The 23,536-nt window shown below is 46.2% G+C and overlaps 1 protein-coding gene across 1 annotated transcript; it reads left to right on the top strand.

Annotated features, from left to right (window-relative positions):
* Nucleotides 1-1,143: 1,143 nt before the first annotated feature.
* Nucleotides 1,144-23,383, top strand: LOC8031954 (plasmanylethanolamine desaturase). Its single transcript, XM_029995428.4, has 6 exons — nt 1,144-1,655; nt 14,401-14,520; nt 15,652-15,743; nt 17,197-17,415; nt 18,291-18,570; nt 18,826-23,383. Exons 1-5 carry the CDS (start codon nt 1,469-1,471, stop codon nt 18,546-18,548), a joined length of 876 nt encoding a protein of 291 aa, XP_029851288.1. The 5' UTR covers nt 1,144-1,468; the 3' UTR covers nt 18,549-18,570; nt 18,826-23,383.
* Nucleotides 23,384-23,536: the final 153 nt, after the last annotated feature.

Below are 23,536 nucleotides of genomic sequence, written 5' to 3'. Positions count from 1 at the left end.
CAAGGCACTAATAGCAGACGACAATGTTGGTTTCGATTTTGAGTCTAACCGAAAGGAACGTCAGGATGTGTTGTGTCGTTTACCCGCAGTCTCGGGTTTTTTTCAACCATGTGCAATGTACACCAGGTCGTTTGCGCCCTTACTTTTTGCTCAGGATGCTAACGGCTGAATCCTTTATAACGGGCGCTAGCTTGCGCTACCTAGCCTAGAAGGTAAGAAACAAAAGTATGATTCCTTGGCCAATTTGCTTGTCCTCTGCACTTTCGTAACTATCACCAGGCGTTGTGGGATATCAGTATCACCAGGATGACCTTGGGGGGATCCGGCAAAAAAAACTTAAAACAATCCCCCCCCCCCCCCCCCCCCCCCCCCCGGCACCGGGCCCATTGGGAGGTAGGGTGAAGAATTTGGGCCGGAGCCACGCGAGAGGGAGTCCCAATTTTCTTCTGTCCCGCCTGTCCCCTGCTGTGTCAGTTAGTTGTGCGTCCTTCAATTCTCCCTGGATAATTTCACCAGTCTTCCAATCTCTTCTTTGTTATTTACTGCACTTATCATCCTTTCTCCCATTCTCGTCTGCTAAATACGCCCCCCCCCCCCCCCCCCCCCCCGGGGAAGGGCGGGAGCAAGCCCTATGCACCTCAACACCACAAGTTTTATTGGATCATCTTCCCTTTGGCATACGGCACAGCGCGCATCCATTTCCTCATACCTCAGTACTCCCGTTCTAGCCTCGAATCACAACACGCTCCTAATTGCTGCATTCCTTTTTCCTTTCTTTAGAATATTTTCTTTCTGTTCTTCTAAGTATTGTTTTCCCTCATTCAGACAAATTGTCCGTGGGTTCCCCTTCTAATCGTTTTACCATTATTCACGACCTGACCAATACCACCTAACACGCGTATCCCAACCGCCCCAAACATTCAATTTTTTTTTTTCTACACGGGTGCTTGTGGCACTCCCGAGATGGCGCAGCTGAACTATCAAATTCCTTCAGCAATTAGAGAGTGCTAGACTCACGAGATAAAAAAAAACAAAAAAACTGACGCGAGTTTGGCGATTTTCAGTAGAGTTCTCGAAATACAGAATTTGGTTTCTCCTGTCAACGTCAGCGTTGAGTTTGCCCGCCCAGCTCTTTCTCGGACAACGCGCTTCCGTCACATTTCTCGCTGATCAAGAAGCGGGAAGGGCGCGAACTGGGCGATCTGGCGAACTAACCTCCTCGAAGTCGGAGAAGGGGGAGAAGGCTGTGAAGTGCAGAGGTGAAGTGGTGGCAGTCTATCCGCACATGAGTTCGTCCATTCAACAACAACGCTACAACGTAACAAGAGCAGCGGAAAGAGATATAACGCGAAGGAGAACCGCCAGTGTTGGACGGGTGTGGTATGTGTCTCCTTTTTGTCTCGACACTGACGCATGGTAAAGGATAACAGAAGAAAGTAGGCTGCTGCAGCCGCCAACCAGACCAATTATGGCGTGCAATATGTTGGCGCCCGTGAAGACGGAGAAGCAAATTTACGAGAACTCGATGCCTGAAGATGACCCCAACAGCAACTCGGACACGTACCAAGTGAACGAGCAATTCCAAGGTGAACTGAAGCCCCGGTGGGGTCCCTACCACGCCGGAGCCAGGGAACTGGCCAGCCTGTACACCAGAGGTAAGCGGGCAAGTTCGGTGGCCGCTCGGCAGACGCTGCTTGAGTGCAGCACCGAACAGTGGACCGCGTGGGGAACGGCAACGGCGCTTCTTTTTGACACGTGCGCTGCGAAGTGCCGAGTGGATCGCCGAAAAGATAGTCTGTCCCCCAGTCTGCCAGTCCTGGTTGCGGGGAAGTGGGCGCATCGGAGGAGTGGCAGCCCAAATCAGTACCCCCGCCCCACCCTCCCCGTTTGAGTCACCGCGCGACTACACTTGCAACAGGTCGCGCGCGGTTGTCAGCGACGGCGATAGGTTGTGATTGCCGCCTCTTGAACAATAGCTCCCCAGGGCGCAAATGCTTGCCACTACAGGCACTCGTTTACCAGCGTTCGCAGAGCGATGATTGAATTTTTGCACCCAGTAGACTCCGTTTCTTTGTCTTCCCCAGTTGTCCATTTGAGCCCACTGGGCCATTCTTCCCCAGTTGTCCATTTGAGCCCTCTGGGCCATTCATCTCCCATCCCTTTTGTGGACTCTTGTACATACCAAGGTCGGGATTGTAAAAATCCGTGGTGTGCGATATGCTGCCAATTTAGATCTGGATCCTGAAGCTGACCTGGGGGGCTATGTTCGACAAATGTTTCGTTTCTTCTAAAAAGAAACGGAAGTGACGGAACTGACGATATCGCGTCCGATTGGCTACAGGCTCAAATGACGAAAGAGGGAACTTTCGTTATTTGAGCCTCTAGCCAATCAGACGCGATATCGTCAGTTCCATCACTTCCGTTTCTTTTTAGGAGAAACGAAACATTTGTCCCATTTGTCGAACATAGCCCCCCTGGACGTCTTTGTGAAAGCAAGAACGGTGAACGCCGGGAATATAGCAATCAGTGACTATCTTAACCTTATTTGTGCTCATCACATCAGGATTTGTTGCAGTGAGTGTGTGCAGTAATCAAGCCAAACGATGTAACATAACATAAAATGGCAGGAATATGTTTAAATCAAAATTATTTGGTTGCACATGTAGAGCCAAAACGTTAGTATGTGCCGAAGAGGAAGTTACACTACAAACTTTGAACTGTATTTGAACACTTAAAAAATGTACATAAGGAACAAAGAGAATGCATCGAGAAATGCCTATTCGCGACTCCAATTCACTAGAGGTGGCACCACTCGTTTTTTCAAAATGGTGGGTATAGTGAGGGTTGGGGATGCGTGCCACTGCTGAGCCCGTCTAGTGTGCTGGCTTCACTGAGCGACACAAATTATTTCTGGTAATACGAGGAAGCTAGGGTGTTAGGAGCGCAGGTCACATCTTTTAATTTTGGAGCGAAACCGAAACTAACCTCTATTTTGGATTTAATTTCTCGGTGTAGGTCATAATTTCGCTATAACTCAAGATTTGTCGCGCATCATAAATATTTAGTTAAAAAAATTGTTTCCGGAAACCTTATTTTGTGACACACGTGTTCAATCCAGGAACTTCAAAATATTTTTTGTGATTTCACTGTCCCTTTAAAGACAGGGTCTTTCATACACCTTAGAGGTAACATAGAATAATGTATTAGGGGCGAAGCTCCTTAGGGTCTAGCCTTGTCCGTCTGTCTGGCCGACGTCCGTGCTCACAAAAAAAGACAAATGTTTGCGCAGTCGACAGGATTCGAACCTGTGTGGGGAGATCCCAATGGATTTCTAGTCCATCGCCTTAACCACTCGGCCACGACTGCGGGACGAGTAGGGGGCTCTGAGATGTGGTAGTAACTCAAGAGCTGGGGTTTCTGTCATGGATGAAACGTTGCATGTAGCCGCTCAACGTCTATACAGGAGAGGGCGCTGCGGTCAAATGCGTATATAATCGCGTTAAACTTTGCATGCATTGGCTCAAGGTTTATAGACGAGAGGGCGCTGCGGTCAAATGCTCAAATGCGTATATAACCACGTTCCATACCACACATTCTCTTTCTGACATGGACCGTTGACTTAAGCGGTGGAGATGCGTTCCCATGGCTTCTAGCGGATCCAAGCTGATCCGCTACAAGAACCACTGGCTCTGCATTTCACCGACCATAAAGCAGTAATAATAAAGTTGAAACGCAACCCAAAACTCCGCACTACCTATGAGCAATAAAAAAAAAATCAACACCATCAGCACTACCTATGAACAATAAAATCAGTATCATCAGCACTACCAGAGCTTCGCCCCAATCAACATCATTTACCACGTGGAGATGCGGTCATTTTTTTTGTTGAAAAAAACAGTGCTGATATTTGTGCATACTGTTGCCTTTTCTTGCTCAGAGAATTGCCATGTGAAATAATGAACTGTGTGGGCCTTTTAATGTGTTTTTGGGTATTTAAATGATTAATTGGTTTAACATTATTCCCAGCACAAGAATAACAGAATAAATCCAGTTTTTACAACATGTGTTCACAAAACGTATAAATTAAGAAAGGCTGTTCTTACTACAAAAACCCAAAGACTGAATCCGAATCAGACAGCTGAAGTGTGTGTGTTTTTTAAAGCAACGCGCAACGCATAGGACTTTATATTACATCCTGTGTTTGACTGTTTTGATAACGATGTCAGAGTGTTTCATATGTTAAAAAGAAAACAAAATTATACCTCTCTGGAAAGACTATTATGGTTACATGGCATATTTTGGTGATTGTGGCATTATTTGGGGGCATACATTGCCACAATTTGTATTAAGAATAATAATATTAAAATTAAGATACTTTAATACATAATTTTTCAAGCTCATATAATTTGTTGCTTATGATTTAATTTCAAACACACAAACAAGTGTGACAGTCAAAAGTGTGCTGATTATCATGACTGCTGCCAATTGCAGCATTTTTAATTACCAGGTTATAAAATAAAAATAGTCAAAAATCAATGAAAACATTCTAGCTAATCTGAGAAATCCGCGTTAAGTTACATTAATTATGGGTAAAGCATATGATGCTATCAGAGTTAAGAGTTTCGATAATCGGCAAAACTTCCAAAGTCGCCGCCAATATTTTTCCAGAGTAATTAAAAAAACAAAAGAAATTCGTTTGGGGGAGGGGGGGAGGAGGGGCCCCCAAATGAATTTCATATTTTTTTTAATTACCAATTTTTTTGTAACATTTAGTTACTTTAATTTTTACATGCCGTCGTTTTGCCGATCTCAGCTTCTCCAGTTTGGAGGAACGCCTACCTGCTTGCACATCTTATCACTGCAGCACGTTTTGTTAGCATGGGAAGCCGGTAAAGCAGTGTTTTCATATTGTGTATACAAGGGAACGCAAGCGCCGTGTGTTTGAGTAAGCTTTGCGTGTTCCACACTGCGTGTTCGGAGCCCAAAACTGTGGCCTTAAATTGGCGCATGGCAACGATGCGCATGCGCAATGTGGAGCACGCGACTTTAACGCGAACGTACAGTGCTTGCGTTTGCTTCTATACGCTATACTAAAACTTTCTAATGAGGTACAATCCCATACCAGTTACAGCACTATGTTGGGACAGTGAAGGGTGTCCATGATCGTGAGCAGTTCCGTCGTGCTCACTGAGCAGGAGAATGGGGGGACCCTCACTAGAGCGCTTCCCATTTCCGCCGCGGGAGGGCGAGCTACAAGCTGAGACGTGAATTGTGTACTCAAGTGAACTACAAGTGCCAAAAGCAGCGTAGAAACAAAGCCTGATGAATAAAGGGCATATCACAGTTCCAACTTCAAAAGTGTTGGGGATTGGTGCTGCACAATAGTAGTTCTTAATAACCTTTATTGACATGTAAGAGTCGGGAAAGCGAAGGGGAGCAAAAGAAAGGAAAGAGGAGAGAGTGGCTGTGTGCCCTTATTCCGGGGCTCCAAGTGCGGTGTGAACTTGTAGTGCCCTGGCCACGAGCGACCTCTGCTTGCTAGCCCTCGCGCACTTCAGTCCCGCTTCCAATTCATCGATTGTGGGCTCCTCCACTGGAGCCAGTCCTGGGATGTTCTTGAACACCCAGACAATGTGGTGAACGTCCGCCCAGCCCGCACCACAGAAGGAACAGTCTGCTGTGGCGTACCGCTCCGGGTACCACAGATGAAGCTTGACCGGTGTGACGAAAGTGTCAGTCTGCAGTCTTCTCCACACAAATTCTTCTTCCTTGCTCATCCCTTTGGCAGGCCTTAGATAATCTTCCCTATCCACTCTTCTAGCCTTTAAGGCCTTACTGTAAGAGAGTTCACTGTCTATTAGCCCCGAGAAGTTTGCGTGGCGCCCCATTACGGCGAACTGGGGTGACGTCACGGCGAGGAGAGAATTTTTCCCCGACTCGCCCCGCTCGCCCTGTGGAGGCTGTGATGACGCTAGCTGTCGGCGCGCTCGTTTCTATTAAATTTTTTTTGCGTGTTTTTCGTAGGAAGTGTAAATTTTTATATGTGCCTTTATTGACATAGGCCTGTAGCTACAGGCGAAACTTCAAGCAACATTTTAAGCATGGTTGACAGGACAGGCAACGCATGAATCACAACTGGTATATGAAAATAAAGAAGTATGGCCACAATTGCAAAAGCATCACTATATAGATTTACATCTCGCACAATAAATGCTGCTGATGGTCTGAATAAATTGGCAGGTTATATATATACTTTTTTTTTTGTATCTGATTTTAAACAAGATCGCCGAAACAGAACAGCTGCTTGCTGCTCGAGCAACATGCTAAATACAGTCTCGGTCATGGGGAGAGAATCACAAGTAAGACAGCCCAAGTGCAGGGGCAAAGTAAAAAAAAAACAAGGAACATTTATTATATACATTGCTCGCATTTGTCCTTTGCTGGAATCGGATAGTATTTCAATGGACTACACGGGTGGTATGTGTGGACTTGTTTATATCAACCCTCAACTAATGTATAACAATCGTAAGCGAAGGTGTCTAGCTCGTTATTAGCCCCTTAAGCCCTAAAATTGAGATTTTACTTAACTTGAATTGTCCTGAAGCTAAAATACCAGAAGCTTTTCTCACGCAGACTGTCGCCCTTCACAGGTTCCACATTTTCTGCTACTAGTGCTGCATCTACCACTGGACAGACGTTCGAATGCTTGCTTTTACTCCTGTTTTCCTCTGTTGTCAGAGAGTCCAGCTGTAGGGAGTTTGGAGTCTGAGGAAGCTTTTGGGGACCTGCAGCAGTGTCTCCTTAATTAGAAATGACAATTTAGACTAAACGGTGTATTTTCCGAATACACAAGACTGGAATAAAGAATGCCAGGAAAAAAGTATAAACATTCCAAATTATGGCAATATTGCTGTGCATATTTTGGGCAGTTCAATACATATCATACAGGCAACTGGGGGCATTTCGGCCGTTATTGCTGCTACCATACAAACTAATTTCTAGTAATTGTGCATCTTCTAAAAAATATGCCTGCATACATGTATAACTATGTAATTAATTCACGAAGAAACTACATTTATGTAAAACAACCCTGTTTCACGAGTACTTCAAAGATAATCAGACACAGGGCCTTTAAAACATCTGCGAAGCAGTGCATGCAGAGTGGCAGCACAGAGTCGGGGTCGCGAGCTAATTTGCCGACCACCTAAAGGCCCATGATAAAAATGCCGCTTCAAATGCCTTGAAAGCGGGATGCAATTTAAAAAACTAAAACGCAATCCATTTAATCTACGCCTTCAATCTAAATACAAATTGTATAATGTTTGTTTAAAGAAATTAGTTAACGTAGCTAAACAGCAGTATTTTTTTAGTAAACTTTCTAGCGCCATTAACAATCCCAAAGAAACCTGGAAAATTATTAACTCTGAATTAAATAAGAGTACTACCGAACAAACTGTGTCAGCCTTAAGCACCGACCAAGGCATAATTACGGACAAACAAGAAATTGCTACACGCTCAATGACTACTTTTCAACTATCACTACAAACGTACAGTATCTTTCATGCACAAATCTATCCACTGGCACACCAAATATAGCTCTTAATGACACAACATTTTTTCTTTACCCTGTCGATCCAGAAGTAGTTCATAATACCATTAACACGCTAAAAAATACTTCGTCGTCGGGATGCGACGGAATACAGACGATAATACTAAAAAAATGTGGTTCCATCATTGCGCACCCTTTGGCTGATATTATCAACAAAATTTTCACGACTAGCTCTTACCCTGACTTACTCAAAATAGCAAAAGTGATTCCAATATTTAAAAAAGGAGACAAACTAAAACCAGAGAACTATTGACCAATCGCCTTACTTCCTGTCATTACAAAAGTGATTGAAAAACTTCTGCTAAAGCGACTGAACCTGTTCTTCTCTGAAAATGATTTGATCACTCCGTCACAATATGGATTTCTTAAAGGGAAATCAACAGAACTCGTGTTATTAAATATGGTAGAGAAAACAAAGCAAAGTATTGAAATGAAGTTATTAACAATGGGAATCTTTGTAGACCTAACAAAAGCGTTTGACCTAATTAACCATGATTGTTTACTGCAGAAATTAAGTGCTTACGGGGTTCGTGGTGTTGCTCTCAATCTAATCGAAAGTTATCTATCAAACAGATGCCAATTTGTCACTTTAGATGGCACTATTTCAACAACTAAACCTATTACCATTGGTGTTCCGCAAGGCTCAATATTAGGTCCCTTTCTTTTTTTAATATATATTAATGACCTGGCAGCCTATTTACAAAATGATTGTGTTCTTTATGCCGACAATACAAATATTTTTATATCTAATGCAAGCGTGACAGAACACTTTAGAAAAGCTAGCTAAATGGCTAACCCATAACAAATTAGTTCCCAATGTAGCGAAAACAAACTACATAATTTTTGCCCCGAAAAACAAACTAATTTTAAACACACCTCAGCTTTCGTTTGCAAGTATTAACCTAACTCGAGTGTACCATATTAAATTTTTAGGACTAACACTTGACCATCAGTTAACATGGCACCAACACGTAAAAGACACAACTAATAAGATATATCGAAATATACCAATTCTATATAAACTACGGCACATATTTTCCTTATGAACCCTCCAAATGCTTTATCATAGCTTCATTCATACTCACATTTCGTACGGGTTATCCATTTATGGATTGACATATAAAACAACACTACAACCCATAGAAATCGCCCAGAACACGGCACTACGAGCAATGCTGTTTGTTAATAGGCGCGAAAGTGCTCAATTTGCGTACCGCTTCCTGAACATTTTAACAGTTAATCAATGCCCCGATTATCGTGTAGCATTATTAACATTTAAGTTCATCACCAATCAGATAACATGCTCTTCAATTAGTTTTACTCATCAAGATGTCATGGGGTATCCTCTGCGTTCACATTCACAAGCGTCACTGTCTGTACCATGCATACACACTAATTATGGTGCGTTCACCTTCATTTAAATTGCTACTAAAACGTGGAACTCTCTACCACCCTGCCTAACTGCCATGTCATCATTCTATATCTTTAAACAAGCCATACATGCACACATACTATCTGCATGATTCATCAACCATTTCTATGCCCTTCCCCCCCCCCCCCCCCCCCCATTCATTCTTCTCTCCTAGGCACACCTTTCACACAATCACACACACACACACAAACACACACTGATATTGTCCTTTTTTCTCGACTTTCTAGCTTTTCTTCTCTCTTTTCACTTGGTTTAATATTTTGATTATGTAGATACCACAATTGTGTTTCGTTTTTTTTTATTTTTTTTATTTTAGATATAATGGTGTTAACTTGATCGCTGACTAACCCTTTATTACCAAGGGGTCCCTTCAGCAGTTTTTTTTTGAAAACTTTGGGACCCCCGTCTGAATAAGTGTAATTATCTAACATCTTGTGTACAAATAAAAACACATTTTAACTTTGAAAAAAAAAAAAAAAAAAAAAAAAAAAACGTCCTAAATCATGAACATGCAAGGAACAGAATTCCAGCGTCAGAAATACTTGCGCCACCGCTTCACCGACCCCTCGCAAGATTGCCTTGTGTCGTGTGGACGGACGGGGAGGTTCATCGGCGGAATTGCCTCCGCCGATTGGTTTCGGGATTTGTAACCCAATTTTAAAAATAAAAGGGACAAGCAAACTTATAAAATATACGGAAGCACGTCAACATCGGCCTAACTCAACGTCTTGTACACCGTGTAAACGAAGTCCAGCTCTTCGAAGAGCTTGTGGCACACAACGTCAAACAAGGAAACCGGTGCTGGGAAGCGAGCCGACGCGAGATCGCGGAGCGGAGTCCTCCCCCTGACGTCACGGTACACCTCACCCAATCAGGGCGCGGCGACCGCAGCAACGCTTGTGTTCGCTCTCGGGGCTAATACCCCTCTGGGGCAAAACCGAGTCCTAGCATATGCGCCTCGGGCCGCAGCATTCACCACCTCGTTTCCGACCTGCCCCATATGCCCGGGTGTCCAGATCAAATGTACCCACTTTACTTTGGTTTTGCTTAGGATTCTGAGAGCTGGTCGACCCACCATTGCTCACACAAAGTTCCTACAAGCGCTTTGTGAAACCGAAATTATTGTTGCACAAGGATTGCTAACTACCGCCAGTGCAATGGCCACTTCCTCTATTTGTTCAACCGTCTGCACCCGTATTGAAGCGACTTGCCTGATCTGCCCTTGCGCACTGGCCACCGTTATTGCGGCCACCTCCAGCACCGGACCGGCCCCATCCGTGTACAAGGTTCCCTCTCCGCTGTCCCAGGAACAAGCTAGGGCCACTGCTCACGCTTGTTTCTGTCCCGCATTCGTATCCGGGTGCATGTTGCGCGGGATTTTACTGATCATGAATCTCTGCCTGACCTCAGCCGGCAGCACTTCCCCTGCATCTCCGGGCCCGTGAGAGTCGCCAGGCACTGCCATTCCCAGTTTGTTCAGCGACCACGCTCCATTCACAGTGGAAGAGTCGCTTCAGCTGTGACATTAGATGAGCTTCATGAAATTCTTCTATGGTGTTATGAACTCCAAGTTCAAGCAGTTTCTCGGTCGCCGTACGCTCCGGTAGCCCTAGTGCGCCTTTGTACGCCTTCCTTATCAGCACGTCTAGCTTTTGCTTCTCCGCCTTGCTCAAGTTCACATATCGAGTTCCATACGTCAGTCCGGCAATAATGAAGGCCTGGACCAACTGCATTGCCTCTTTTTCCTTTATGCCGTGTCTATGGTTCCTGATCCGCCTCATCATACCGCACACCTGCGCAGTCATGGCATCTACTCTGTCAATAGTCGACTTGTTCCACCTCCCCAGTTGTATAGGCTGGCCTAGAAGCCGTATCTCCGCTTGTTTGAGGACCCGGGCACCGTCTATCACCACGTCAATGTGATTGACCAGCTTCTTACGAAAGTTTCTGAAGACAAGAAGCTTGGATTTCTCCGGGCGCACGTAAGCCTGCATTTCTTAACATATTCCTCAACGATCTCCGTCGCCGCCTGAAGCTTCTCCTCTATTTCTGCTTCACTGTGCTCTCCCCGCACCACAGGGTGATGTCATCCGCGTAGATGGCATGCTCCACGTTCGGAACCGCCCTCTACGCTTCCGGCAGACCCTGCAGCGCCAGGTTGAACAGTAACGAGGAGTACCACCTTATCTGGCGTACCCCAGTCTATACGTACCATATTTCATACTTGCCAACGTCAGCGTAGCTGTCCTGTCCGTCAAAAAGCTGCGAATGTACTCGAAGGTTTTTCCCCACAGTTAACTCTGCTTAGACGCCTAAGTATACTTTCAAAACATTATCAAACTCGCCTTTTAAGTTTAACGCTAGAATGCATCTCATGTGTCCCTTCCTTGGATTCTCCAATATATCCTTATTTATCCACGAGAGGATGTCCTGCATCGACTGGGAAGGTCTGAACCCGAATTGTGTATTCGGAAAGAGTTGTTTTTTGTCCAGATACCTCCAAACCCTGGAGTTTTGACTCGTTCGAACACCTTGCCCAGGCAAGATGTGAACGAAATCGGCTGCAGATTTTCTAGCTTTAGCTCCTTTTTAGGTTTAGGTATGAAGGCAATGTCAGCCGCCTTCCAACTATTTGGAGTAACCCTGCTCCCAAAAATGTTTGTTAAAATGGCTTAACTGCTCTTTCAGGTCCCCTTCCCCCAAGTTGTAGAGGAGTTTCGCTGTGATGGAGTCCGGTCCGGATACTGTGCCCTTCCTCATGGCTCTCGGCTCATATTCCAACTCCGCGACCGTAATCGGCCCGTCTAATTCGGGGTTTTCCTGCGGGTTCCAAACAAACTTTCCGCCAACCGATCCATGAGCTGCTCGCGATCTCTCGGCAGCTTATGTATCAGTTCCACTAAGCGACCGTCCATCACCGCCTTTGCCCTACTCGGGTTGATTATTGCCCTAAGCAGTCTCTATGCCTGAGCTGTGCCTAGGCTTCACCATATAGAGTCACACAGGCCATACCAGTTCTTCCTAGCCAAGTCAACCGCATAGTCCTCGGCCAGCTTCGTGAGTTCTTCAATCCTGTTCTTCAGCTTCTTGTTGTAGTGTGTTCTCTTCCATCTCCTGGTGAGCCCGCGTCGCGCTTCCCAAAGATAAGCAGATGCGTGTTTACCGCTGGGGTCTTCTTTGACAGTTCCACTTCAGTCACGGACGACTTGACACTGGCGTTCATCTCCGTGAACCTTTCCTAAATGTTCTCAATGCTAGCTGCACCTTTCCCTCTCTGTCTTCTCCATTAATCCCAATCCGTGATTCTTGCCTTTCCTGTCTTCTTTCTCTATCCGGACTCGAGAATAGTCGTTTCGAGGATACAGTGATCACTACCAAGTTGCTCCATTAGGTTTTTCCACTCTGCATTCACCACATTCTTGACCAGCTTTAGATCCATAGATCCAGACACATATCTCTACATGAGCTCATCCTTGTCCTGGTCGGCTGATCAACCTCGGTAAGCAACGAAAGGCGTTCCTGGTTGATGCTTTCCGCCAGCCTTCTGCTTTTCAATGAAACATACTTGTAGTCCCAACCCGGGTGAGGGGCGTTGAAGTCTCCCGCGATTACCAGCTGGTCCTTCTCCTTGACCACTTCTGCGATGAGCTGCCTGAAGTCCGTCTTGTGCCTTGGTTTTCCGTACACATTCACCACATGCAGACCCCAATTCCACTTTTCCACTGGGACAATCATGATGTGACAGCATGACACTTCACCGCCGTCCAAGTAAGGTCGCGTGGCTGCATAGGTCTTGTGCACAAGTGTCGCGACGTATTGGTCGCCCTTGAGTGTAGAATAATCTTTGATCTTCGCTAACGTTTTGCGTGGTTTCTGCAGCAGAATCACCGCCGGGGGATTGGGTTCAAGCAACACCCTCGAGCTAAGGCTCACTTTTTTCCGACCTATCCCCGTGCAGTTCCACTGCCACACTTTCAAACTTGGCTTCTCTGACTTGTGCATGATTCCCCGTCAAAAAATTTGTGCGTCCCGCTGGGCTGCGCCAGTCTTTCTCCTCTTTCAGTCGAACTGCCGGAAGAAACTCTTTCTCGTCTTTGCTCAAGCATCTCTCCCAACTTCTCCAGTGTGGTGACCCTTTATGCCAGTTGCATCAGTTGGCTGGTGAAGAATTCTTGAAGTCCTGGATCGCCCATTGATTGGCCGTCTCCACGATCGCTCGTACTTACTCTGCCGAGGCTGCCCCGTCTCCTCTTCATTCATTCCGGAGTTCCTCCATGGTCCTTTTGCAGTAGGTCCCTCCTCAGGTCTTGTATCTTGCCGTTGCTGCTTACTCCTTCACCCTAGGGCTGGGACGTGCTGTTTAGCTCCTGACCCTCAAAAGCTCCGGCCACTTCTTACGCTTGCCTTTGTCAAGCTGTGCAACCTACAGCCTCTGCAGTCTAATAGCAAGGCACGTGGCTGCACTCCACAGAAGCTAATGACCACTGTGCCAGGTGCATGAGCCAGAAGAGCCTGCTGCTGTCTGCTGAGAAATCATTGAACTTGGGAAGAATGTCTTACTTCTGCTAGAGTATTGTCTGTTCGTGTAGTGAGATTAGACAGTTTTATAGAGCCATTCGTGCATCTGTAATACTTTTGGTTAGCTTGGGAATCTGCATTGGGACCCGTGTTAGGACTTTGATGTAAACCACACAGGTTCCAATTGCATTTGCTTCAATTGCTGAAAAGCAATTTTGCTCTTAAAGTAGAGCTGAACAAAACTACATGTATAAAAGGAAATCTTTGCAGTAAAGCGTTGAACTGTGTTTGGGAAGTTTGTGAATCATGATACACAAATGGGCAAGGCAATTATGCATGTAAATTTGAAATTGTGCAAAACAGTTTGCTTCTCTGTAAAAGTAGGGAAAGGGTTGAGCATGCACTCAATTGCTGTTTAAAGCAGAAACATGTCATTACTTGTTTTTGGTACTAACCAGCTGTGGAGATGGTTAGGTGCAGTAGCCTTTGCCATTTGCCACGGTGGAATTTGGTATAGTTGATTCCATTTAGCTGACATGAGGGGATAAAATATAAAAATTCCTCAGTGAGGGTATTGATGAGCAGATGGTTTCGGTGCCTAAAGTTGTCAGTAAGCACTTTTTTCTTTTTTTCTTCCGACACTCGTCTTTTTGGCTCAATTGGTCAGTTTAAGTTTTGTCTGGACCAGATGTTTTGGTCGTCTTTGCTCTAAAAGGTGGTTAGGTGTGTATCACTTATTTTTCTATCCCTTTGCATTCTGCTGGAGCCACAAAGGGTTGAGCGTTCCTCGGCAGACGACGGCCGCACCTGGCGGCACAAGTAACTGCTCTGCTTTCTGCAGGGAAGCGCACTCAGGAGACGGTGTGCATCGGGGTGTGCGTGACGCTCATGGTGTACAACCTGTGCCAGCTGCTCTACTATTTCCAGGCTTCCCGGTGGAGCTCCATTGTGGCAGTCGCTTGTGAGTGTGCTCTGGCAGATGTTCCAAGTTAGGCCCACCCAGTCGTAAGAACCAGCTGGCACCAAGGCCACCGTGCATTTTGAAAGGGGCTCTTTTTGGGACACAGTTGGGGCTGCTAGGTGCTGTCATCCATGTTACCCAGGATTTGTCTTTCGCCTTGTGCTTGCTGGGGGTGTAGGTACCACTCTGCCTGTCTTCTTTTAAAGTGACAACTTTATATAAGAACCAGTTTTAAATAAAATAATATTTTGGGATTACTTTTGTTGGAGCGATTTGATTTATATCATCACTGGTGTGATTTAAATCATGGTTTAAATCATCTTGGTTTTTATTCTGCATCCTGATGGGAACCCTGCGTGGACCTTGGTTGGTCGTATTGGTGTTGGTCGTGCCGCTGCAAAACCATGGGAAAAAGTGTTGGCAACAGAGTGCAGGCTTGGTTTGGTGTCACAGTATATGTATATGTAGAATATGTATAGCTTAATTTTAAAATTGCAAGCAGATTTTGATTCATTGAGTTCTGAAATTTATTAAAACAGATGCAGTCCAAGCTTTTAGCAATGCATAATTTATTTTCAAAAACAAACAAACAAGCAGTTCACTTCTCCCAGTTGACATCCAGACCTTCTCCCACTTCATGTTCATAAAGCATAGAATAGGTACCACATATTGTTTACAGGCAGTGGTTTTCACAGAAGGAACATTTGCGAGGCTCACATTCCCTTTCTTTTTCTACTACTAATTTCTGCCCTGATTGGTGGTGCCTTTATTGAACCACACCAGAGGACTATTGTCTCTTTGCAGTGGCAGTCAGCTTCGTAGGGCTTGCTGGAGGTGGGGCGCTAAGCCTCAAAAGTAGCAAAATAGGGAAACGAAACAAGCATTCGCAGCACATAGTCGGTGCCCAAAGCATGGCACGAAGATCCTGGCAATCTCTTAGCAATATAACCACACCAAGATGGTGGTCATTTGGTTCCCTACAGCGAGCTCAATTTTCGTGGTCCCCGCTGCTAGAGCAGATTTTTGCCTAGTGATATTGAGAAAGATTGTTGGAGAATGCTTGTCCTGCCTCTAGTCTTGCGAGCCGTGAATGGCAACCCTCCAAGTGCCTGAAGGCTACTCTGCTTGCAGTGTGTGGAGTGGTGACAGCCGATTTCCTCAGCGGTCTGGTGCACTGGGCAGCCGACACCTGGGGGAGTGTTGAGCTCCCCATCATTGGAAAGGTCGGCCCACTTTGCTTTTCTGCAGGCTTTTTCTTTGCTCGATTATTTCCTGTCTCAAAACATTGAAAAACTCGGCAGGGAAATTTAAAAGCAGCCTTTGTAGCATGCTTCTCGGACAAGACGAAAGTGGGGAATTGTGAATGAGTGTTTGCTCCATGTTTATTTTTTCTATGGCCGGCCATTTCTCTGTGGTCTTCTCACTTTCCACTGGTTCAACAAGCATACATTTTTGAGGTGTCTTAGCAAGCCAGACTTGTTCCTCTTTTAGGTTGTGGTCGGTCAGAGATTGTCTGCCCTCTAATGCGCATACTTCCCTCTAGCATCACATACTTCCACTGCCAATTACTGGAATAGTTTAACTTCCGTGCCCACACTTAGTTCATCTGCACAGTTTGTGCCCCTACTGGCAAAAAGTTAGCTCCTAGGAAACAGAAAAAAACTGGCCGCCTTTTCCCGGCTAGATGTTGCTCCCATCTCGTTGGCTTCTGCCCCCCCACACTTGCTCCGCGTGCTGTGAATTGATAGAGCGATCAGCACGTCTCTTGATTTTTTCCCTTTCTGTAAGCTCATTTTTCTGGTGTTCAAAAAATTGCATGGAAAAACCATTTCATACTGCCCTGCTGTAGATGGATAGATGGTTTATTTAGTGCCTGTCAACAGCCAAAAGGCTTGCAGGCAGTACACTTTGTATTGTACAGAAAATACGACAGTATCATTGCCAGAGGCACAGTCGAGGAATACATGTCGCAACGAAACAGAGTGTATAAATAGTCAACTAAATATGTCACTCTGCAAAAACATCAAATTGTATGTTTGTTGCAACCATGTCATTGGAGACAAAGATGAAAGAGCGTGTTGGTGAAAATACGGGAGTCAAAGAAAGAATAAAAACACTTAAGGACAAGGACAGACAGCACAGTTCTTTCAACTAGCAACACACATTTACTGGTGTCTCCTTCAATAGTGCTATCTTCTTCCTAACGTTTCTTCCTCTTTAGTCTCAAACGTTAGGAAGAAGATAGCACTATTGAAGGAGACACCAGTAAATGTGTGTTGCTGGTTGAAAGAACTGTGCTGTCTGTCCTTGTCCTTAAGTGTTTTTATTCTTTCTTTGACTCCCGTCATTGGAGACTTGGAACAAATATCTGTAGAAAAAGTGTGCAGACACATTCGACACTCCGAACCTCACCGACGCCAAGAGCTCATCAGCATGCTGCGCACAACTTGGCATAAGAATGTCACTTCACATGCAAGCCTCCTGCCATAAAGAGACAGGAGGCGTAGGTCTGTCAGGACGGAGCTGGAACTATAAAAAGGGTGGAGACGAATACGTCTATCATAATTATTCTGCTGTACATGGGCTGGCAGTGTTTTGCTCTAATTGGGAAACTTTCCGTGCCCGTCTGGGTGGGCCCCTGTATACCTGACGGCAAGTTTTTGAACCCCGGCCCAGGCATTCATCCGGCCCTTCCGGGAGCACCACATTGACCCAACGTCTATTACACGGCATGACTTCATCGAGACCAACGGGGACAACTTTATGGTGCCCATCCCAGTGCTGGCTGCCATGGCCTGGGGCTTTGCCAGCTGGAGGCCTCAGGACATCCTGGCGCGCTACCACTGGAACTGCTTCTTGTTCCTCCTCGCACTCTTCGTGGCCTTCACCAACCAGGCAGGTGGCCCCGGAAGGCCTTCTCAGAGCGGGACTCTTTTGGCACTCGTCCCAGGGCTGTCTGGTTAGTCACGCAGTGGTGCGGCAACGGAAGAGCCCGAGGATGGTGTCTTTGTGTCCCCATTTGCTCAATTTGCACATGTGCTAAAGAAAACACCTGTTGGTAAGGGTCTGTTAAAGGGGGGGGTGCAACGATTTCCAGACTTTAGTCAAAAGTTTGTGGAAGTTGCCCTCTGACACTTCTGAAGTAAAGAACAGAAAACCGATTTCGCCTGTGTGTCCTAGTTGTTGTGTAAAAAAAAAAAAAAAAGATAAATATTGGCATATCACACCTGGTCACACTCCTAGTGACGTAATTCGGGGTGCCGTGTAGGTTCCCGTGTGCTCTCGGAGGACGCTTCCTCTCTCTCTCTTTGCTGAAATCAGCGGACGTTATGCTGCAGCTTAGAGCCGAGCGAGGTCACGTAAGCTTTTCGCCATAGCTCCTTAGGCTGCCACTCGCGGCTGCAGGTGGGGGAAAAAGCTAGACTTTTGCTTTGCAATTCTGCAGCGGAATCGCGACATTTTTTAATGAAGGAGATGTTTTCTCTATCCTCCGGGACACGATAAACAACATAAAAATGACTAGATGCAAATTCTTTTAATCTTAAAATCGTTGCACTCCCCTTTAACATTAGATTTTTAAAATCCAATATAGACACTTCCCAGGCAGGCTCATGCGTGCACAAAGTAAATGGGTCGCAAATCGCACGTGTGGACCGTGCTGAAACTAATCTGCCATGTTTATGGGGGCCCTGAGAATTAACGGCAACGTGGCCGGTCTAGTGGCTTTGGGACAAGCGAGCATGTACCGAGCGACTCTTTGTGCTGTGCAGATTCACAAGTGGTCGCACACATACTTTGGCCTGCCCCGGTGGGTGACGCTGCTGCAGGCGTGGCACGTGGTGCTACCGCGGCAGCACCACCGCATCCACCATGTGGCGCCGCACGAGACCTACTTCTGCATCACGACGGGCTGGCTCAACTACCCGCTCGAGAAGCTGCGCTTTTGGGCAGCCCTTGAGGGTGTCATCTCGGCCCTGACGGGCTGCCGGCCCCGCTCGGACGACCTGCGCTGGGCACAGAAAAAGTGACCTCCCGCCACAGCATATGCGGGTGAGCCCTCTCCCCGGGCTCGCTCCGAGAGCCTGGTTCACCTAGTCAATGACCCTTCGTGGGTTGCAGGACAATGGTGTGCGGCCAGGCCCACAGCCATGTCAGTTGCCCTTTTCCAGGTGGTTTAGGGAATTTTAACAGGTAGCCCCACCTCCATGAAGCATCCACTTTTAGGGCGTCCTTTAGTTGAGCAAACATGCTCCCTCAGGACCAGCATAGGCCGGATAACCCCAGGGCCCCTCGTTCCCTCGACAGGTTGCAGCGGGCACCCCAAGGCCTGCCCCAACGGCCCTATGCGGGGAGCGGGGATCGCCCGTCCACTCGACGCTCGGATCCTCTCTTGGAACGACGGCTCAACCTTTTGGGGCTGCGAGCTATTCTCGAGATGTCCGTCCAATCGGAACCTTTGGCGCCATTTCAGTGTCTTCACGAGATCAGCTTCTGCACTATCCGACTGCGAGGCTAGCTTTGAGAACCGCTTCTGTACGACACAATTTGCTTTCCCGCTGGGGTTCTTCATCGCCTTAGTATGAAAATGAGAGGCTCTGGTCGTGTGGAAATTTTCAAGGGTTGTGTACCAGGGAGATCCAAAAGTAACCAGAATCAATTTCTGCAGGGCTGGCCGTTCTTAGTACCGGCTTCCGCGGCTAGCAGCACGTAGCGACACCCCTTTTGAGTCAGTTTGCCGACTGGCGTTGTGTGCTAAAGTTCTAGCGGTATGTTGAGAATTTTTTCCTCAAGCGCTTCAAAATCATTCATTGTTTTTTTGCAATGTCTGATTTGAAGGACTAGCACGTGGCCGTGAAATGGTTTTATTTTAGGGAAAAACGGCGGCAGAAACTCTTGTAATGCCTCACAGCTTACTAAGAAGATCCTATTCAGAAATCGCAGGTCTACGAGTGGTTTTCTCGCTTCAAAGCGGGCGAATTATTGAAGGAAATCGTTTTGTGAATGTGGAAAGTCCTTCAAATTGGACATTGCAAAAAACGAGGAATGATTTTGAAGCGCTTGGGGAAAAAAATATACAACATGCCGCTAGAACTTTAGCCGACGACACCGGTGGGCAAACCGACTCTGGAGAGGTGCCACCAAGAGCTGCTAGTGGCGGAAGCTGGTACTACGAACGCCCCACCCTCCAGAAATTGATTGCAGTTGCTTCTGGGTCCCCCCCTAGGGTAGTTTGGATGGAGACCAGCATTCTTTTCTTTTGCGACATAGAGACAATCCCAAAAATGCCACCTCCACAGGTGAATTTCTTTTGGGGGCATGCGTGCGGTGAAGGACATACATATTGAGATGCTAAAGCGCAGAACGACAAGGAAGGAAATACGAGAAAGACGGGAAACAATGCTGACAACCGACGTTTAAAACTCCCGAAATGTCGGTTGTCAGTTAGCGCTCTTTCCTGTCTCACTCATATTTCCTTCCTCGTCGTTTTGCACTTCAATATATCAATATGTACAACCAACTAGCCCGTCGGATGATCTTGATGTACATATTTCTGAAATGACCCTGACTGTGCTACCCTAGAACAGAATGTCTCTCTCACTCGGAGACAAGAATCGGTGCTACACTGTTTTATCTCTAGCTGCCAAACAAACATTTCCAGCTAAGATAAGCCAATAGGCAAGGTCTATCATGTTCTTTCTTGCCAGTTGAGTTGCAAATTAATGTAGCAGTCTAAAACAAGCACAAATAGATGACTTCCGTTCACTATTATAAAAAAAAGTATAAAGTGCCCAGAACAAGCTGCGAGATCAGGCAGTATAGACGCTTAGCACACGCTCCAGATTACAGCTGACATTGCAGACCTTCTCGTCTTGCCAAGATACCGAGCCACTGAAATGGGCACGGACGAGCCTCCACAGAGGCCAATGCTGAGGAGAAGAGCACAATAGAATCTGAAATGACAATAACCTGGCTTGCTATGCTAATGAAGTGAACGGAATAGGAGGAAGCAAAAACTGAAGGTCGGTTATGGCGGCTCACACGCACAGCTGCTGCATAACGTCTATACCGGCAAGGATACTTTGACCGAATTTGTGTTACGTAACAATTAAAAAAAATAACTTCCATGAAAACTGTGCTAAGAGGGATTTTTTGTTTTGAGACTATATACGAGGTGCTCGGTTTAAATTTTATTCAGAAATGCATTTCAAGGTTCTCTTGTAAGAGGCTGTCTTCGAACATTTCTCGAGTTTGAGGCGAAATGACAAGCTACAAAACTCATATTCACCGAGCCTGAATCACTAGAAGCAGCGATATGCATTTCAGCGAAATGAGCAAGTTGGGGCTCCCAGATTTTCATCTTGCTCGAGCGTCTAGACAAAAGCAGTATGTATTCGGCACCGAAGTCACCGAGCAGCCACCAGGATTTTTGTGTTTGAAGTTGGCAGTTGGACTAACCTCTCGGCAAAATATTTGTGCCCTTTCAGGTAATTAACCACGATACTTTCATACCTGTTGCTAGTGTATGCTGCCCATTCTCTCCTCTGAGCCAAGTCCTGCTGTCTATGTAAGCTAGTCCCAGCTAGCTAGTCGGTTAAAACTTGTGTTGCTGTCTTAGGGCAGACTCTTGAGCTTTCTGAGCACATTTTGGGTGGGGTGGCACAGTCAGCAGCTGTCAGGAGCAATCGTTTTTATGCGAAAGTGAAGTAGTTGGTGTTTGGTAGCAATCGCCCTATTGGGATTGCCCAGTTTCATGAGCAAGCTCTCGCAGTTTTGACCGCACAAGAAAAGTTAGTGCTCGCACATTTGAAGCAGTCTCTGAACAATGTGGTGTTGTCTGTGCATTTCGGAACCCTGGTTGGTAGACGGACATTTTTTCACATTTTATGATCTCGTATCACAAGCCCATTTAGGCTGGCATTGGGTCAGTTTTGGGAACGGTATGGTAGATTATTTTTCTACAAGCGGCTGTAACGGCCAGCGTATTCAAAAATAGTGCGCAGCCCCTTGCCCGAGTTTTTGAAACACTGGTTCGATAATGGGCTTGCATTAACTGCCAATAATTGAGCGTGGAGAATATTGCTCTTTGGGCAAACAGGTCTTGTGTGCTCCATAAATAGGACTTAACACAAGGCTGCATTAATGCAGATGCTACTTTTCTTTTTAATCCTACGGTACCTTGGTTGTCGGATATAGCAATTTATTCACACACTTTTGGGCAAGTGTCGACATCGATCCTACATCAAACCTGCTTCGATATTCCAGCGTTGGGTGGGACCACTTTGGTCAGAGCCAACACAGATCCCTTTCTTTTATTTATGGAGCTTTGCATTTCTCAGCAGGAAATTTGACATTGGCAGGCCCGGGAACAGTTTCCCCTGGAAATGCCTTGCCCGGGCATGGCTGCAACAGACTGCATGCCAATGCTAGCATCGGTGCATCATGTGTATGAATAATGGCCCTGGCATGGCACGCCAACCGATTAAAGAGTTTCACCTCCAAAATTTTAGTGGCGTGGAAGCATAACCACCGTGAAAGTGTTTATCCCACAAACTGCTCGGAGGATTTTGTGCCACGAGTGGATCATTTACAGCCAGGGAGGTAGTAGCTAGTTTTGTATGCTGCCAAAAACTGAAGCTTTTCATTCGCTGCATTTGAACACAACTAGTTAATATGTGCGGACAGCAACGCTTAGTGCCTCATGACAACAGCCACCGACAGCGAGAATGGCGCTCCAAGCCTTCCGCCATGCTTTGGCTGCACGAGACGTTCTTGTCTATAGCAGTTTCCCGACCAAAACAATCCAAGTTGCAACTGACCTCCTCCTGGCAACTCATTGTGCCCCCAGATAACGCTCAATAGGGATGCAACTTTTTTTTCTTTGGCCAGGACAACAAAGTACACCCATCGTCATCCAGGACAGCCTCCCTTGTACTTACATAGAGGAGGCTACGTGTCTCCTTGCAGTGTGTGCCGCTGGAGACACCAACTTGTAGATATCCATACTCCAAGTGCCCTCAAAAGTCCATGCGACAGAGTGCTAAGCTTCAGTCTTTTTACGGCTACAGCCACATTGGATTCACAGGGAAGTGGAACAAGCATGAGCATCCCCTCCAGGGCGGGTGTTACTATTTGCAGTTCTACCGCAGGATATTGCAGGCAATGTCGGTTCCCCCGCGAAACTGGTTTGCTTCAAGGGCAGCCCGCCTCCCCTTAGTCTCAAAAGTTGTGGTGGTCATTGCTCCTGTCAAGTTTTCCCATCTTGAAAACACTGTAGTGCTATCTGCTGGGGTCGACTTACCAGGCAGCTTTGGGGCCAATATGAAGTGTCATGAAATGGGGAAGAATTTAGTGCAATGTTCTACACTAAGTTTGGAATATCTGAAGACAACTGAATTCGAGCACCTGCCAGTTGGTGCAAGCCCTAGTCCACATGGCTCTACTGTTTGGCGAGCCACGTCACTACCCTGTGCAGTGTTATCAAAGGTACCGGTCAAAACACATTGTGAAACACTAGTGCTTCCTCAATGCTCTACACAACTCGATGGAGGAAACGGGTACTTCTGGCACAGGCCATCCTTGCCTTGTGGCCTCAAAGCTGTCAGTAGGCACTTTTTTCTATTTTTATACAGCAGCCTCTCCACTCTAGATTTTCCTATCCCTTTGTGCAAGGACAGTGCAACCGTTGCATGTATAGCTCGTTCTATTTTTGTCACAATGAAGCTTGTCCAACATTGCCAACTTGAGCAGAGGTGGGTGGGGCTGGGTGCTCATTTAATGGTGGTGGGAGTGTGCTAGCCATTGGCAAATGTGTGAAATGGCACTGTTTTATACTGTCGTCTTAATAAAATATTGTCAACCTCAACGTCGTCGTACCTTTTGCTTCACTGTTGCAGTTTTGCCTGCATTTTCATCCCCTTTGATTCAATAGTTTTGGGATGTAGCAGATTCTCTGCCTGAAACACCTGGCAGAAGGGAAGGAGCTTGCACCAAAGGTGCACTCTTAACCTCCTCAGAC

This window comes from Ixodes scapularis, unplaced genomic scaffold (genome assembly GCF_016920785.2).
Source record: "Ixodes scapularis isolate PalLabHiFi unplaced genomic scaffold, ASM1692078v2 PGA_scaffold9__187_contigs__length_104089568, whole genome shotgun sequence".
Lineage (NCBI taxonomy): Eukaryota > Metazoa > Arthropoda > Arachnida > Ixodida > Ixodidae > Ixodes > Ixodes scapularis.
This window is presented reverse-complemented; position numbering and strand designations above follow the sequence as displayed.

Bases quoted from the DNA above. Each gene is read 5' to 3' on its own strand.
- LOC8031954 (XM_029995428.4), top strand. From the start codon at position 1,469: ATGGCGTGCAATATGTTGGCGCCCGTGAAGACGGAGAAGCAAATTTAC. The intron at 1,656-14,400 runs GTAAGCGGGCAA...TGCTTTCTGCAG, and splicing joins GGCCAGCCTGTACACCAGAG to GGAAGCGCACTCAGGAGACG. The intron at 15,744-17,196 runs GTCGGCCCACTT...ACCCCGGCCCAG, and splicing joins AGCTCCCCATCATTGGAAAG to GCATTCATCCGGCCCTTCCG.